Source organism: Scyliorhinus canicula, chromosome 1 (genome assembly GCF_902713615.1).
Source record: "Scyliorhinus canicula chromosome 1, sScyCan1.1, whole genome shotgun sequence".
Taxonomy (NCBI): domain Eukaryota; kingdom Metazoa; phylum Chordata; class Chondrichthyes; order Carcharhiniformes; family Scyliorhinidae; genus Scyliorhinus; species Scyliorhinus canicula.
In genome coordinates, this window is record NC_052146.1 from 196200988 (window position 1) to 196220327 (window position 19340).

The 19340-nt window shown below is 50.9% G+C and overlaps 1 protein-coding gene across 2 annotated transcripts in view; it reads left to right on the forward strand.

Moving 5' to 3' along the window:
- The window catches only part of slc24a3 (solute carrier family 24 member 3), a 498180-nt gene that overhangs the window by 443406 nt on the left and 35434 nt on the right, over positions 1–19340 (forward strand). For both annotated transcript variants that reach the window (XM_038805855.1, XM_038805865.1), the window contains 2 exons: positions 2592–2645; positions 16050–16186. In XM_038805855.1, coding sequence (XP_038661783.1) covers positions 2592–2645; positions 16050–16186 — 191 coding nt within the window. The remainder of the gene's footprint in view (positions 1–2591; positions 2646–16049; positions 16187–19340) is intronic.

Consider the following 19340-nt stretch of genomic DNA (forward strand, 5'->3'; position numbering starts at 1 on the left):
CCATCCACACTCACTGACCGTTCACTCACTCTCCATCCACACTCACTGACCGTTCACTCATTCTCCATCCACACTCACTGACCGTTCACTCGCTCTCCATCCACACTCACTGACCATTCACTCCATCCACACTCACTGACCGTTCACTCACTCCATCCACACTCACTGACCGTTCACTCACTCCATCCACACTCACTGACCGTTCACTCACTCTCGATCCGCACTCACTGACCGTTCACTCACTCCATCCACACTCACTGACTGTTCACTCGCTCTCCATCCATACTCACTGACCGTTCACTCCATCCACACTCATTGACCGTTCACCCGCTCTCCATCCACACTCACTGACCGTTCACTCATTCCCCATCCACACTCACTGACCGTTCACTCACTCCATCCACACTCACTGACCATTCACTCACTCTCCATCCACACTCACTGACCGTTCACTCACTCTCCATCCACATTCACTGACCGTTCACTCGCTCTCCATCCATACTCACTGACCGTTCACTCCATCCACACTCACTGACCGTTCACCCGCTCTCCATCCACACTCACTGACCGTTCACTCATTCTCCATCCACACTCACTGACCGGTCACTCACTCCATCCACACTCACTGACCATTCACTCACTCTCCATCCACACCCACTGACCGTTCACACGCTCTCCATCCACATTCACTGACCGTTCACTCGCTCTCCATCCACACTCACTGACCATTCACTCATTCTCCATCCACACTCACTGACCGTTCACTCGCTCTCCATCCACACTCACTGACCGTTCACACCATCCACACTCACTGACCGTTCACTCACTCCATCCACACTCACTGACCGTTCACTCACTCCATCCACACTCACTGACCGTTCACTCATTCTCCATCCACACTCACTGACCGTTCACTCGCTCTCCATCCACACTCACTGACCGTTCACACCATCCACACTCACTGACCGTTCACTCACTCCATCCACACTCACTGACCGTTCACTCACTCTCCATCCACACTCACTGACCGTTCACTCATTCTCCATCCACACTCTCTGACCGTTCAGTCATTCTCCATCCACACTCACTGACCGTTCACTCATTCTACATCCACACTCACTGACCATTCACTCCATCCACACTCACTGACCGTTCACTCACTCCATCCACACTCATTGACCGTTCACGCGTTCTCCATCCACACTCATTGACCTTTCACTCACTCTCCATCCACACTCATTGACCTTTCACTCGCTCTCCATCCACACTCACTGACCGTTCACTCGCTCTCTATCCACACACTGACCGTTCACTCGTTCTCCATCCACACTCACTGACCGTTCACTCCATCCACACTCACTGACCGTTCACTCACTCCATCCACACTCACTGACCGTTCACTCACTCCATCCACACTCACTGACCGTTCACTCACTCCATCCACACTCACTGACCGTTCACTCACTCCATCCACACTCACTGACTGTTCACTCGCTCTCCATCCATACTCACTGACCGTTCACTCCATCCACACTCACTGACCGTTCACTCGCTCTCCATCCACACTCACTGACCGTTCACTCGTTCCCCATCCACACTCACTGATCGTTCACACACTCCATCCACACTCACTGACCGTTCACTCACTCCATCCACACTCACTGACCATTCACTCACTCTCCATTCACACTCACTGACCGTTCACTCACTCTCCATCCACACTCACTGACCAATCACGCTCTCCATCGACACTGACCATTCACTCGCTCTCCATCCACACTCACTGACCGTTGACTCCATCCACACGCACTGTCCGTTCACTCGCTCTCCATCCACATTCACTGACCGTTCACTCGCTCTCCATCCTCACTCACTGACCGTTCACTCGCTCTCCATCCACACTCACTGACTGTTCACTCATTCTCCATCCACACTCACATGACCATTCACTCACTCTCCATCCACGCTCACTGACCGTTCACACCATCCACACTCACTGACCGTTCACTCACTCCATCCACACTCGCTGACCGTTCACTCACTCTCCATCCACACTCACTGACCGTTCACTCATTCTCCATCCACACTCACTGACCGTTCACTCATTCTCCATCCACACTCACTGACCACTCACTCCATCCACACTCACTGACCATTCACTCACTCTCCATCCACACTCACTGACCGTTCACTCACTCTCCATCCACACTCACTGACTATTCACTCTCCTTCGACACTGACCATTCACTCACTCTCCATCCACACTCACTGACCAATCACGCTCTCCATCGACACTGACCATTCACTCGCTCTCCATCCACGCTCACTGACCAGTCACGCTCTCCATCGACACTGACCATTCACTCACTCTCCATCCACACTCACTGACCAATCACGCTCTCCATCGACACTGACCATTCACTCACTCTCCATCCACACGCCACACAGACTGACAGTTATTTGATTTATTGTTGGATAGCTATCGTTTAGAAATTCCTCTTAATCTTGTGGTTGGCCCCATGGAGTGTTCCAGCAATTTCTGGCTGCATTGCAAAGATTTATCTCTGATTTTGTATTAATTTCCTCTTCAGGTGGGAATCTCTGGTGTTGATATCAATGTACGCGGTCTACATCCTGATCATGAAGTAAGTACAGATTTGTTCATATCTGGAGCTCCTGTGTTTATCGATGTGGAGGGATTGGTAGCTGGTGAATAGAGCTTCATTATCATGAAAGTAGTCCACATGAACTATCCATTTGATCTCGTCTTGCTGAACGAATTTATTGCATGAATTTTTGCAAGCACACACCCGGCCTTGCTTCCAACCATCAGGAACATTGGTCCTTTTGAGGGAATATTGAAACCGGCTCAGACAATTCATCTGGGCATCTTCTGGAATCCCTATATCGTGATCGACTCCCCAATTCACAGTTTTACAGTCTGTACAAATTTTCCCTCTTCACCCTTGGAACGTTCCCCACCCATACAAACTCTGTGTCCAACTTCTGATGAAAGGCCTTTGGAATGAAAATCGGGAACATCTGGAATATAAATAGGAACCGTTGCAGTACCTTCATTTTCACCACTTGGACCCTCCCCACCAGCATCAAGTGCAGTGTATCTCGCCTCCTAAAGTCTTCCTTTCTTGCCTCCATCAACATTGTTAAGTTCCACTTCTGCAATGTTGCCCACTCTCCCGTCACCTGGAACCCCAAGTACTAAACATATCCTTGGCTACCCTAAATGGCAACTCCCCGGCCTGACTCATTCACTGGGAACACCTCACTTTTTCCCATGGTCAACTACAACCTGATAAGGCCTCAAATCTCTCAAATAAGCTCATAATGCTCCCCATACTCTCCAGCGGATCTGACTCATATAACAGCATGTCATCCACGTACACCCGGTGCTCCTTACTCCCCCTCCTAATCCCCTGTCACTCTGCTGACCCCCTAAGGGCCATCGCAAGGGCTCTATCGTCAGTGCAAACAGTAACGGCGACAGCAGATACTCCTGCCTCGTTCACCTATGCAACCCGAAACTCTGTGAGCTCATCTCATTGGTCTGTAATTCTCCACTGGGGTCACGTACAAAGACTCACCCAAGCCACAAACTTGGGTCCAAACCCAAAACTTCCCAGGACCTTGAACAGGGATCAAAAGCCGTCTCCGCGTCCATAGGCAGTATTACTTCCGGTCCCCGTCCTCTCAATGGGGTCATGATCACATTTAATAATCGCCTTATATTACTCGAGAGTTGCCTGCCCCGCACAAAGCCCGTTTGATCCTCTGCAACCACTCCCAGAGTGCTTCCTTCCATCCTCCCTGCCACTAATTAACCAACACATCCACGTCCATATTCAGTCATATGGACCTGTATGACCCACATTCTAATGGGTCCTTCCCTTTCTTTGGTATTAACGTAATTGTCGCCTGTGTCATTGTCTCCGGCAGCTCCCCCTTCTCCAGCGCCTCACTAAATGTCTCCAATAGTGCCAATTCCGCCGCAAACGCCTTATAAAATTCCGCCAGGTAACCGTCCAGCCCCTGGACAATTCCTCATAATATTCCCTGAACGTCTCATTTATCTTCCCGGGCTCCGACACTACCTCCCCCTTCTCTGTCCATACCCTCAGTCTTGGCCTGCCTCCATAGCTGATGGGCTAACATGCGGCTTGTCCTTCCTCCATATTCATACTGCACCCCTCCTCGCCCGCCGTAGCTGCCCAACCACCCTTCCTGTCGTCAACGTATCAAATGGACCCTGGAACCTTTGTCTCTTCGCCAATGTCTCCACGGTGGGGACCCTCAAACTCCCTGTCCACTTCGATTATTTCGTCCAATCTCCTCTCCTTTTCCTATCTTTGTGCACCTTGAACGAGATAATCTCCCCCCCCGAACCACCACCTTCAATGCCTCCCAGAATGAGGATGCCGATGTGGCAGTTCCTCCTGTACGCTTTCCCCCCCTCCCTTGATCTGTGCAAAAGGCTCCCCGTGCACCTCCGCACTCCCCCCACCCAAACAAAGACACATCCAAAACCACTGGTCGCCTCCTCCTAGAAAAGAAACACCACCACAGGTGGTCGGAGGGGAGGGGGGGCAGTTGCCCCCTTACAAACTTATTACCCCCTTAACAAATAGTCAGCCCAAAGAAATACCCCCATCTGAGAAGAAAGAAAAAAAAACACCCTCCAACTCCCATGTCCTCCGAACTCCGCTGTGCCAGCTCCTCTGTCTCCCATCAAAGTTTAATTCTTCCCCCAGTTTGTGCTCTTTAATAAAGTCATTGGCCTCCTCTGGGGTTTCATAATAGTACCCGGCCTTCGAAGGCCCCCCCCCCGTTTCACCAGATACAGCACCCAAACCTAATCTGCAGTCTATAAAGGGCCGCCTGGGCTCTGTTGAGCCCAGCACTCCTTCTCACCAGCTCTGCTCCAATGTCGGACCTTGTTCCCCTCCCATTCACAGTTCCGTCTCTCCCTGGCACACCACAGGATCTTTTCCTTCTCCACAAACTTGTGGAGCCTTAAAATCGCTGCCAGTGACGGCTCCCCTGCTCTTGACTTCTGACTCCGACACCTGTGCGCTCTATCCATCTCTGGAGCCTTGTCCAGCACTCCCTCCACCATCAGCCCTGCCAGCATCCTCGAGACGTATCTTGTGGCACTCGTGCCTTCCACTACTTCAGGCAAGCTGATGATACGCAGGTTCTAGACCTGTTCTACCGCTCTTCTCCATTTGCCCTTAATGACTTGCAAAGGTCCCCAAGGAGCCCCACCTCCGCCTCCAATGCCACCACTCGATCACTGTTGTTGTGTTCGGTGTCCATTGTCCAGCAAGGAATCCGCAGAACTGCTGGAGACTTGTCCGAACCAGGATTTTTATCAAAGCACGCGTGGTAAGGAAACGATCAGATACAGAGCAAGTTATCATGGAGTTTCTTTAGACTCCCCTGGAACTACCTCTTTGCACGACTGCCCTGCTGTATGTCTTACAACCGTCTGAGGATCACCGGATCTGCCCTGACTTATATCTGAGAACCTTGTCACATGACCACTGCCTCAAGACCGCATGATGGATCTATACTGCCACTGCTCGTTGGAAGTCGCACCACCAACTATATACAACACCGTCTACAGGAATATCACCACAACTGTGGTCAGACATCACCCTCTCCATCTCCCGGATCTGTGACTCCTGCGCCTCCAAACACTTCTTGACCCTCTCCATCAAGCCTTTCAGGGGTGCAACTGCACCTTCAATAGGTCTTCCTGCATTACTTTTCTTTGCTGGTGAAACTCCTCTCTAATAAACTGCATCAATTGCTTCATATGAGGTTTTCCAACTTGCATCGACCCTTTCTCCTGCGCCATATTTCCAATAGCTGCCGTGTGACAGGTCTCTTTGAATTCCTTGGTCAGGTCTTTCACCTTCTTCTGCCGGGTCTGGTAACCAGCAGGCATGCCACTCCCGGGGGGGATCTTCTCCTCCACACCTTCAACTACACTTTCCCTTCAAAGTTCCCCTGTGTATGGGTAAAAAGAGCTCAATTCTACTCCTTCGAGCCGGAGCTGCTCTGTGTGCGACCACTCACTCCATGGCCGCCCTCCATGCTGAACATTGTCACCATACATTCATACTTTGAAAAGCTGACATCTTTAGAAAAAAATGTCAAGGTGGTGGATGGTATCTGGATGTCAGATTCTGCCTCATGCTCCCATGGAAAACATCCCACTCGGAGGAGCCCAGGCAGAGTCTGGGAAACACTACAATGGTGCACATACCTCCTTATGAAAAAAATGGACCTTTCATCTGGAGTAGCTCCTTCATCATTGAAAACCATTAAATATGGTGCATGTCATTCACCATTGGCAAACGCAAAGCAAATTACTGAGATGCTGAAAATCTGAAATAGGTACAGATACCCCAGGAAATATTCAACAGGTCAAGCAGCATCTGTGGAAAGAGATGATGTGGAGATGCCGGCATTGGACTGGGGTGAGCACAGTAAGAAGTCTTACAACACCAGGTTAAAGTCCAACAGGTTTGATTCAAACACGAGCTTTCGGAGCCAGCTCCTTCCTCAGGTGAATGGCGAGGTATGTTTCAGAAACATTTATATAGACAAAGTCAGAGATGCTGGACAATGCTTGGAATGCAGGCATTTGCAGGTAATCAAATCATTACAGATCCAGGGAGAGGGATAATCACAGGTTAAAGAGGTGTAAATTGTCTCAAGCCCGAACAGTTGGTAGGATTTTGCAAGTCCAGGCCAGATGGTGGGGGGTGGATGTAATGCGACATGAATCCAAGATCCCTGTTGAGGCCGCACTCGTGCGTGCGGAACTTAGCTATAAGTTTTTGCTCGGCAATTCTGCGTTGTCGCGTGTCCTGAAGACCGCCTTGGAGAACGCTTACCCGGAGATCAGAGGCTGAATGCCCTTGACTGCTGAAGTGTTCCCTGACTGGAAGGGAACATTCCTGCCTGGTGATTGCTTGCACGATGCCCGTTCATTCGTTGTCGCAGTGTCTGCATGGTCTCGCCAATGTACCACGCTTCGGGACATCCTTTCCTGCAGCGTAAGAGGTAGACTATATTGGTTGAGTCGCACGAGTATGTGCCACGTACCTGGTGGGTGGTGTTACCAAGTGTAATGGTGGTATCCGAGTCGATGATCTGGCATGTCTTGCAGAGATTGCCCTGGCAGGGTTGTGTGGTGTCGTGGTCGCTGTTCTGAAGGCTGGGTAATTTGCTGCAAACAATGGTTTGTTTGAGGTTGCGCGGTTGTTTGAAGGCCAGTAGTGGGGGTGTGGGGATGACCTTGGCAAGATGCTCATCTTCATTGATGATTTGTTGAAGGCTGCGAAGAAGATGTCGTAGTTTCTCCGCCCCAGGAAAGTACTGGACGACGAAGGGTATTCTGTCAGTGGTGTCCCATGTGTGTCTTCTGAGGAGGTTGGTGCGGTTTTTTGCTGTGGCGCGTTGGAACTGTCGATCGATGAGTCGAGCGCCATATCCCGTTCATACGAGAGCATCTTTCAGCATCTGTAGGTGTCTGTTACGCTCCTCCTCGTCTGAGCAGATCCTGTGTATACGGAGGGCTTGTCCATAGGGGATGGCTTCTTTAATGTGTTTCGGGTGAAAGCTGGAAAAGTGGAGCATCGTGAGGCTATCCGTGGGCTTGCGGCAAAGCGAAGTGCTGAGGTGACCGTCCTTGATGGAGATGAGTGTGTCCAAGAATGCAACAGAATTTGGCGAATAGTCCATGGTGAGTCTGATGGTGGGATGGAATTTATTGATCTCATCGTGTAGTCGTTTCAGTGATTCTTCGCTGTGGATCCAAAGGAAAAAAAAAGAGAAGTGTGGAAAAAGAAGAAGAGTTAACGTTTCGGGTTGATGTCCTTTCACAAACGGAAATGTTTACACTGCTGTTCTCTCTCAGCCAATGTTACCCGACCTGCTGAGCGTTTCCAGCTTTGGCTGCTTTTAACTCCTTCAGCTTTGACATAAAAGCGCAACTATTTACCGTTTTGGGTTTTCGGGAGCAATAAGTCTGCTGTCACGCTGATGATGGTGAGGCAGTGCCCAATACCCGTGCAACGACTGAACCCACAAAAGTTATGATGGTTTTGTCTCTTATATCCCTCACATACATAGGCCTTCTGACCATTGTTGCCCGATTGATGAGTGCACAGATGCCAGAAATGTCTGCAGGCTCAGGTTGCCCAGGAAGCGAGAGCAAGAGCCACCTCTTACTCCTGCCCCAATGGATGGCCCCTAGGACAATATGAGACTGGTGTTAAAAACCCATATACTGCCCACTGTCAGAAAGGAACCATACTGTGGAAGGGAGCACACGCACATAACATTGAGCGGGATTCTCCCCTACCCGGCGGGGCGGGGGGTCCCGGCGTAGCGGAGTGGCGCCAACCACTCCGGCGTCGGGCCTCCCCAAAGGTGCGGAATTCTCCGCACCTTTAGGGGCCAAGCCCTCACATTGAGGGGCTAGGCCCACGCCGGAGTGGTTGGCACCATGCCGACTGGCGCCAAAACCGGCAACAACGGCCTTTGATGCCCGGCGCCGGGGCTGGCCGAAAGGCCTTCACCGGTTAGCGCATGCGCCGGTGTAGCTGCCGCTGACATCACCAGTGCATGCGCGCTGGGGGATTCTCTTCCACCTCCGCCATGGTGGAGGCCGTGGCGGCGGTGGGAAGAAAAAGAGTGCCCCCACGGCACTGGCCCGTCCGCCGATTGGTGGGCCCCGATTGCGGGCCTGGCCACTGTGGGGGCACCCCCAGGGTCCGATCGCCCTGCGCCCCCCCCAGGACCCCGGGGGCCTGCTCGCACCGCCGATCCCACCGCCACTAGAGGTGGTTCAAACCACGGCAGCGGGATTGGCCTCTTAGCGGCGGGACTTCGGCCCATCGCGGGCCGGAGAATCGCCGCAGGGGGCTCGCCGATCAGTGGGGCGTGATTCCCGCCCCACCAATTCCCAGGTGGCGGAGAATTTCTGCCAAGGCGGGATTTTTGGCGGCCCCGGACTATTTCGCCCATTGTGTCAATAGACAGCACTAAAGCTAAGTGAACGCACTCTTTCAAAGACTTGTAAACATATTCCAGGTGGCAGGAATGTGATAGTCATGGATGTTCTGGAACATTTAAGCCAATTACAGACAAAGACATTTAGAAGCTGAGAGAAAAGATTATCCTGAGCAACCGTGTCAAATTGCTGTCACACCCAAAACCAGACTGTCCTGCACCTCTTTCATCTCTTTGATGCTACCACGTTGTTGAAAAAGAAGATCAGGCAGCATGCAGCAAATAGCAACTGTTAAAACCTTGTCCAGAATGTACGTGGGGATGCCCTTGGATCTATCCAGTCATCGGGAGCACTGCCTTAATGTGCCTTCTGAGGCACTGGTGGATAGCCACAGATAGCCACATCGTGTTGTTCAGATGAGCACGAATCCACAGAATGGCCTTGGTCAATAAGAGATCAGACAGTACAGTATTGGTTGGGTAGGGAGATGCCTTAAAATGAAGGAATTGTAGCAACTTCCGAGGAAACCAGTATGTTCAGCTGCTGAACATTGTTTTTTTCCTATTTACAGAGGTAGGAGCCAGGTGCAATGGATTATTTTGAGCTGCATAAATGCAACTAAGAAGCCCATGGAGATTTTTTAAGAATCTTCTCCATCATAGCTTGATCCTTTTATGTTGTTGTCGGTCATCCTTCAAGTAAGAGATTAAATAGTTTGCTCGAGCAAACCAGGCAATGGGCTTTTTAAAAAAATATATTATTTCACGGAATGTAGGAGTTGCTGGCTAGGCTGACAATTGCTGCCTATTCCTAATTGCCCTTGAGACGGTGGTGGTGAGCTGCCTTCTTGAACTACTGCACCCCACTATGCTGTTAGGGAAGGAGTTCCAGGATTTTGACCCAGTGATAGTGACAGAATGACAATATTGTTCCAAGTCAGGATGGTGTGTGGTTTGGATGGGAACTTCCAGGTGGAGGTGTTCCCAGGTATCTGTTGCACTTGTCCTTCTAGGTGGTAACGGTCATGCGTTTGGAAGATATTGTCGACTAAGCATCTTTTGGTGAGTTGCTATAGAATATCTTGTCGATGTTACACACTGTGCGTCGGTGATGGAAGGAGTGAATGTTGTAAGTGGTGGAAGATGTCCCAATCAAGCGGGCTGCTTTGTCCTGGATGGTGTCAGCTAATAGTGCTATTGGAGCTGCACTCATCCAGGCAAGTGGTGAGTATTCCATCACACTCCTGACTTGTGCTTTGTAAATGGTGGACCGGCTTTAGGGGAGTCAGGAGGTGAGTTATTCTCCGCAGGATTCCCAGTCTTGTAGCCACAGTATTTATGTGGCTGGTCCAGTTCAGTTTCTGGTCAATGCTGCCCAGGATGTTGGAGAGTGTTTTATACACCTATAGCCAGGTAGGTATTTATGATGTAGCTAATGCCAGTTTAAAAGAAGCACAAACGTTAAGGGCATTTGTGACCTTAACAGCGAATGGCAGTGTCGTGCTTAGGGAATTTGTCTGCAGATCTATTTGGAGCAAGCAGGCTAAGCTTAGTGTATAACGTTCAGGCACTGCTGCTCTGACAAATGCAGGTGTGGCCAACTTTGCTTGTACCATAGAACCATAGAATTCCTACAGTGCAGAAAGAGGCATTCGACCAATCGAGTCTGCACCGTCCCTCTGAAAGAGAACACTACCTAGGCCCACTCCCCCACCCTATCCCTGTAACCCCACCTGCACATCTTTGGACACTAAGGGCAATTTAGCACGGCCAATCCACCTAACCTGCACATCTTTGGACTATGATAGGAAACCCACGCAGACACTGGGGGCAAGTGCAAACTCCACACAGACAGTCACCCAAGGTCGGAATTGAACCCGGGTCCCTGGTGCTGTGAGACAGCAGTGCTAACCACTGTGCTGCCCCTTTAGATTTTGCTGCGGGTGCAGAATGGCTCTGGCAAAGCAGTACCTACATAATTTCCTCCGGTTTATCCTTCACTTTCACAAATCATAGATATAGGAAGGCCCACTGTGACATTGTTGAAGCTGACATGATGGCGTTGAGGAAAGTGGGGAGGGTGATGATTGCCAGGCTGCAGTCTGATTACAACAAAAGCTCCTGAAAGCCTCGTGACTAAAACCTGTTAGCACCAAACGAAAACGTAGGAAAATGACCTGACAATTTGTCAGTCTCATTACTGGGTTCTTTCAGCTTGTCTCTCAGCTCTATAGTGGAGATTGTGATGTAGAGTTAATGTCACTGGATCGGTAATCCAGACACCCAGGCAGAATGCTCGAAGGACACGGGTTCAGATACCAGCATGGGTTTGGTAGAATTTAAATGCAATTAATAAAATCTGGAATATAAAGCTAATCTCAGTAATGATGACTTCAAAGGCAGCACGGTGGCACAGTGGTTAGCTCTGCTGCCTCACGGCGCCGAGGTCCCAGGTTCGATCCTGGCCCCGGGTCACTGTTCATGTGGAGTTTGCACGTTCTCCCCGTGTTTGCGTGGGTTTCACCCCCACAACCCAAAGATGTGCAGGTTAGGTGGATTGGCCACGTTAAATTGCCCCTTAATTGGAAAAAAAAATGAATTGGGTAGGTGATTGGGGGGGGGGGGGGGGGGGGGGGGGAGTGGGGGTTTGCTGGCATGGGTGCGGCTGGAATGACACAGTTGAGAAGGGAGAAATGATGGCGGACATCTGAGGACGGCCCCAAATGGGTGCATGACGCGGGTCGGGGTGTGGCTCAAGAAGGGGTATGGCTGATCGGCGGGGGGGGGGGAGTCCTCTGACCAGGTTGGTCACGTGGAATGTGTGAGGGTTAAATGGGCCGGTTAAACGGTCACATGCGTTCACGCATTTGAGGAGCCTGAAGGCAGACGTGGTGTTTTTACAGGAGACACACCTGAAATTGGGGATCAGACAAGGCTGAGGAAGGTATGGGTGGGACCACCCGGGGCTGGTTATGAAGACGAGGGGAGTGGCGGTGTTGATTAACAAGAGAGTGGTGTTTGAGCTGGGGGCACTGTGTCTGATCCGGGGGGTAGATATGTGGTAGTTTGTCGGAAATTTGGAGGGAATGCCAGTGGTCCTGGTAAACGTTTGTGCCCCAATTTGGCGTCGGCGATTGTGGTTTGTGACCACGCGCTGCATTGGGTTGATTTACGAATGGTTCAAGGGGAGGCCTAACGGCCTCAGTGGAGGTTAGATGTGGGGCTTCTGGCGGATGAGGGGCTGTGAGAGCGGGTGAGGGCTGCCATTCGGAGCTATGTGGAGATGAACAACAAGGGGGAGGCACAGCCGCCACGTTGTGGGAGGCACTCAAAACTGTAGAGAGATGGGTTCAGGGCCTGGGAACCCCAATTGGGCTGAGGGAAGTGATGGATAGCATGGGGGCAATACAGGCAGGGAAGGCCCCAGGGCCCTGTAGAGTTTTGTAAAAGGTTTGGGGTGGAGCTGGGGCCACTGCTGGTGAGGACGTATAACAAGGCAAGGGAGAGGGAGGAGATTCCACCCTACTCTATCGCAGGCGTCTATCTCCCTGATTCTTAAAGAAGGATAAGGACCCGGAGCAGTATGGATCGTACCGTCCGATATCATTATTGAATGTCGATGCCAAGTTATTGGTGAAGGTGCTTTCTTTGTGAATTGAGGACTGTGTGCCGGAGGTGATAGGGGAGGACTAGATGGCATTTATGAAGAGAAGGCAGTTGTCAGTGAATGTGATTAGGCTGCTTAATGTAATTATGATGCCCCCAGGGAGGCAGGAGATTGAGGTGGTGGTGGTGATGAACGCGAAGAAGGCTTTTGTTTTAATTTAGAGCCACCGATTAGTTTTTTTTCCAATTAAGAGGTATTTTAGCAGGGGCGGGGAGTGCCGAACATAGGATTTTGCGGTATGCGGATAATTTGGTATTATATATTTCGGACCCGATCAGCAGTTGGGGGGGGGGGGGGGGGGGGGGGGGGGGGATTATGGAGATCTTGGGGGAATTTTTGGCAGTTTTCAGGATATAAATTGAACATAGGATAGAGTGAGGTGTTCCCGATCAATCCCAGAGGGCAAGAGAGGAGATTAGGGGAGTTGCCATTTAGGGTGGTGGGGGTGGGTTTCGGGTACCTTGGTATGCGGGTGGCGTGGAGCTGGGCCCAGTTGCATAGATTGAACTTGTCTCAATTGGTGGAGGGGATGAAGGAGAATTTTAAGAACAAAGTAAAGTACAGCACAGGAACAGGCCCTTCGGCCCTCCAAGCCTGCACCGACCATGCTGCCCGTCTAAACTAAAATCCCCTCGTCTTCATATCCAGTCCCGGGTGGTCCCACTAATCCCTTCCTCAGCCTTTTCTGATCCCCAATTTCAGGTGTGTCTCCTGTAAAAACACCACGTCTGCCTTCAGGCTCCTCAAATCCGTGAACACATGCGACCGTTTAACCGGCCCATTTAACCCTCACAAGTTCCACTTGACCAACCTGGTCAGAGGATCCCCTCCTATGCCGATCAGCCATACCCCTTCTTGAGGTGGGACGTTTTGGCGCCTTCGCTGGCTGAGATGGTGCAGACAGTGAAAATGACGGTGCTGCCAGTGTTTCTGTTCGTGTTTCAGAACTTGTGAACTGGGCGCGATTATCCGCTCCCCACGCCGCGTGGGAGAATCGTGGGAGGACCCCCTGACAAATTTTGCGCCCTCCCGCGATTCTCTCCCTCTCCAACCACACCTGGTCGCTGCCGTCGTGAAACGGGTGTGGAGATGTCCGTTTGGGGCTTGTAGGGGGCCTGGTGGGGAATGAGCACCACGACTGTGCTCGGGAGGGGACAGGCCCGCGATCATTGCCCAACGATCGTCGGGCCGGCGTCTCAATCGGACGCACTATTTCCCCTCCGCCGCCCAGCAAGATCAAGCCGCCACGTCTTGCGGGGCGGCTGAGGGGAAGACGGCCACCGCGCATGCGCAGGTTCGAGCTGTCAGCGTCGTGACGTCAGCCGCTCATGCGCGGGTTTGAGCCGGCCAACCTGCACATGCGCGGCTGACGTCATTAGGCGCGCTGGCCGCGTCATTCTCGGCGCGACACCCCCGGCCGAGATTTACGGAGCGCCGCTCCTAGCCCCGCCGGGAGGGGAGAATAGGGGGCGAGGAACGGCCTCCAAGGCCGTCGTGAAATTCAGCCGAGTTCACGACAGCCCTCCCGATTTTTCCCGAGGACAGAGAATTCCGCCCCCTTTCTTTGTCCCTAAGCCTTTTTTCAGGAAAGTCAATGGGTTGATCTCCGGGTTTGCGTAGGCAGTGAAGACCCCGCAAGTGAGGCAAGCTTTTTTGGAATGGGGGCCGGGGGGGTGGCAGCTGGCGTTGCCAAATTTGATAAATTATTATTGGGTGGCAAACATTGCGATGGTGAGGAAATGGGCAGTAGAGGAGAGGTCGGTCTGGGGGTGGTTGGAGGCGGCATCATGGAGGGGAATGAGCTTGAGGGCTTTGTTGTTGGCGTCTTTGCTGTTTTCGCCGGCCAGGTATTCCATGAGCCCAGTGGCGGTGGCGGCTTTGAGGGTGTTGGTGCAGTGCAGGCAGCACTTGGGGTTCGAGGTTATGTCTTTATGGGTGCCGATTTGCAACAACCATAGGTTCGTGCAGGCGAGGCTGGATGCGAGGTTCCGGGGGTGGCGACTGTGGGATCGAGTACTTCAAGGTCTTGTTCATGGGGGCAAATTTGCAGGGCTGGGGAAATTGTATGAGTTGTGCAAGGGAATGGTTTTAGGTACCTGCAACCCGGAGACGGATTTTTCTGGGGTGGAGGGTGATTCGGGGCCACCAAAAGCGCGGGGGGGGGGGGGGGGGGGGGGGGGGGTACCTGGCAGAGTTCCTGAGGCTGGAAAAGGTCAGGTTCGGCCGGTGGGGGAAACCGTTCATCGATTTCTTCAAGGAGCATTCAGGAGTCAGCAATGGGGGAATTAAAATGGGGAAGGTGGGTCGTGGCAGGAGTTTGGTGTCAGGGGGGGTGGAGGGTGGTGGTTGTTTATTGGGTTGATGTGTTGCTCTTCTGACATTTTGAATCCCTTTGTGTATATTTGTTAAATACCTTGAATAAAAATATTTTTTTGAAAAGAAAGGAAATCTGCCATCCTTACCTGGTCAGAAGTGTGGTTCGGGCAGCAAGGTGGCGCAGTGGGTTAGCTCTGCTGCCTCACGGCGTCGAGGACCCGGGTTCAAACCCGGCTCTGGGTCACTGTCCGTGTGGAGTTTGCACATTCTCCCCGTGTCTGCGTGTGCCTCACCCCCACAACCCAAAGATGTGCAGGGTGGGTAGTTTGGCCACGCTAAATTGCGCCTTAATCGGAAGAAAATGGATTGGGTACTCTAAATTTATTTATTTTTTAAAGCGTGGTTCATTCTTAATTGCCCTCTGAAATGGCCAAGCAAGCCCTCTCAGTTCAAGGGCAATTAGGGATGGGCAACAAATGCTGGCCTTGCCAGCAATGCCCTCATCCCGTGAAAGATCAAATAATAAAACTCAACATCCACAATCTTTCCCAGCTGTGTCAGCAAGGAAGGTTGCATTTTACGAATGTGAAGACCACAGTTTGTACCTTGCTGAGGCTCACAATAAGGGGATGGGCCATGTGCGTGGCCACAGCTTTGATATTATCTGCTGGGGGCTGTGAAGCAGGATTGCATGACTAGGGATGTCAGAGTGAGGGTTAGGGTTGTAGTTTGGGACTCGGATGAGGGCAGCATTGACTGCCACCGAGATTTGGAAGCACGCTGTTTAGCAACCTACCCTGCCCAAATGTGTTTCCTCTGAAGGAAGACTTGAGTTTATCTAATATCTCATTGTGTGTCTCTAAAACCTCCCACAACACTCACAACAATCAAATATGCATGGTCCTTCATCACAAGTATTGTGGGAAACATGAGTTTATTTGGTAGCATCAGCTTCTGATTTTAAAAGATTATATTCCCGAATAATTCCTGGATTTTTGCTAATGACTGCTCTTACGGGTCACAGGTTCAACAGCACAATGCAAATTTTCTTCGAAAACAAGTGGAAAAAGACTTCTGTGAACATGGCTAACGGGAATGCAAATAATACGGAAATGGATGACAACAGCAACTGTGATGCAACAGTAGTCTTGCTGAAAAAAGGTACGGGCGAGGTTCCATGTAGGTAACCTATCTATAAAGACCATGTCCATCAATATCACATTCATACAACGCACCTCTCACGTAAGGGAGAGACGTGGAAGTGAGGCTACTTGGATCGCCAGGTACAAGGAGGTTAGTTTTCAGATGGGAGGGAGGACGCAGAGAGGACTGATGGGACGATGATTCGGCCAGGTGGGAGTGGGACTGGCTTCAAATGGGAAGGGAGTGCTTTGGTACAGCAACATCTTCCTGAATTTATCTCGTGCCTTTATCAGAGATATTCCAACACTTTTCTTTTAGTCGAAAGGATGGTTCTTAAAGATGGAAAGAGAAGCAGAGAGTGGATTCAGAAGGGAACTCTGGGCTCTTCCACATCCCAGGGCTGATTTCACACAAGTCAAAGTAGAGCAAGTGTGGAGAATGAAGAATATGGAATATTGATGCCATGTGGAGTGTAAGTTTCAGTTTGATGTTGTTAGTGTGGAATGTAGAGGGCGGTTCATTCTATGTTGACTAGGGTAAGAGTAGGGCCAGTCAAGGACAGTGGTGGGAAGTTGTGTGTGGAGGCTGAGGAGATAAGCGAGATACTAAATGAATACATTTCGTCAGTATTCACTCAAGAAAAAGATAATATTTTGGAGGAGAATGCTGAGACCCAGGCTATTAGAATAGATGGCATTGAGGTGCGTAGGGAAGAAGTGTTGGCAATTCTGGACAAGGTGAAAATAGATAAGTCCCCGGGGCCGGATGGGATTTATCCTAGAATTCTCTGGGAAGCCAGGGAAGAGATTGCTGAGCCTTTGGCTTTGATTTTTAGGTCATCATTGGCTACAGGAATAGTGCCAGAGGACTGGAGGATAGCAAATGTGGTCCCTTTGTTCAAGAAGGGGAGTAGAGATAACCCCGGTAACTATAGGCCGGTGAGCCTAACGTCTGTGGTGGGTAAAGTCTTGGAGAGGATTATAAAAGATACGATTTATAATCATCTAGATAGGAATAATATGATTAGGGACAGTCAGCATGGTTTTGTGAAGGGTAGGTCATGCCTCACAAACCTTATCGAGTTCTTTGAGAAGGTGACTGAACAGGTAGACGAGGGTAGAGCAGTTGATGTGGTGTATATGGATTTCAGTAAAGCGTTTGATAAGGTTCCCCACGGTCGTCTATTGCAGAAAATACGGAGGCTGGGGATTGAGGGTGATTTAGAGATGTGGATCGGAAATTGGCTAGTTGAAAGAAGACAGAGAGTGGTGGTTGATGGGAAATGTTCAGAATGGAGTTCAGTTACGAGTGGCGTACCACAAGGATCTGTTCTGGGGCCGTTGCTGTTTGTCATTTTTATAAATGACCTAGAGGAGGGCGCAGAAGGATGGGTGAGTAAATTTGCAGACGACACTAAAGTCGGTGGAGTTGTAGACAGTGCGGAAGGATGTTGCAGGTTACAGAGGGACATAGATAAGCTGCAGAGCTGGGCTGAGAGGTGGCAAATGGAGTTTAATGTGGAGAAGTGTGAGGTGATTCACTTTGGAAAGAATAACAGGAATGCGGAATATTTGGCTAATGGTAAAATTCTTGGTAGTGTGGATGAGCAGAGGGATCTCGGTGTCCATGTACATAGATCCCTGAAAGTTGCCACCCAGGTTGATAGGGTTGTGAAGAAGGCCTATGGTGTGTTGGCCTTTATTGGTAGAGGGATTGAGTTCCGGAGCCATGAGGTCATGTTGCAGTTGTACAAAACTCTAGTACGGCCGCATTTGGAGTATTGCGTACAGTTCTGGTCGCCTCATTATAGGAAGGACGTGGAAGCTTTGGAACGGGTGCAGAGGAGATTTACCAGGATGTTGCCTGGTATGGAGGGAAAATCTTATGAGGAAAGGCTGATGGACTTGAGGTTGTTTTCGTTAGAGAGAAGAAGGTTAAGAGGTGACTTAATAGAGGCATACAAAATGATCAGAGGGTTAGATAGGGTGGACAGCGAGAGCCTTCTCCCGCAGATGGAGGTGGCTAGCACGAGGGGACACAGCCTTAAATTGAGGGGTAATAGATATAGGACAGAGGTCAGAGGTGGGTTTTTTACGCAAAGAGTGGTGAGGCCGTGGAATGCCCTACCTGCAACAGTAGTGAACTCGCCAACATTGAGGGCATTTAAAAATTTATTGGATAAGCATATGGATGATAAGGGCAGAGTGTAGGTTAGATGGCCTTTAGATTTTTTCCATGTCGGTGCAACATCGAGGGCCGAAGGGCCTGTACTGCGCTGTATCGTTCTATGTTCTATGTTGCAAAGGTGATGTATGTTGTACGAGGAATGCCACTTGATGCCTTTTATCCAACAGCACTAATGTCCCTTCCCTTGATGTGCACCAAACTCACCAACTGTTATCTTAAAAACAAACTGTTGCAAATATCTCACCTCCTCTCCCCCCCTGCACCGCCCACCCCCCTTCCCCCAAACCAGCCCACCACAGAGATCTGGATCACTTCCTCGCTGGGCGTGATCCAGATAATCATACTGAATGGCTCATTTAAATATGCGCAGCCTACTTGATGCCGAATTCTCTCAGCGCCTGGGAGTCACCAGCCACACCAGTGAGGCCTCAATAGGGTGCCGATTAGTACTGGTCTCTACAAGCGGAGACCAGGTGTGATGGTCACTCTGGGGGTCTTAGAGGCCATTGGTGCCCCCTTGTGGTTGGGGACAGGTCAGAGCAGTACCCTGGCACTCCCTCTGGCACTCGGGCACCCTGGCAATGCCAACTGATCATCCTGGCAATGGGATCCTGAAAGGGGGTGGGGCCCGTAAGGAGGGTGGCGGCACCTGAAAAGAGAGGTCGAAGTGACCCCCAGAGCAGGATGTCCTCGCTTGTCCTGCAGGGCGTGGCATTACCCGTGGGTGGGGGATGTGGGGGACCCTCAAGCTCACTTAGAGATGGGGGTACCCTTTCAAAATGGCGGCCCGATCTCTGAGAATCCAGTCTCGCCAGCGTATTCAGCTCCCCACTGTTGACAGGATTTCTAAGTTTGGGCTAGATAGGGGAGAAATTCCACAAGGCCCAAAAAACTAATTGCTGGCCGGTCTGTATCTCACCCACAAAGCCGGCGGGAAATACTAGCACTCTCAGTTGTGGTGAGTCTTGTTAACTCCCAGCCGGAG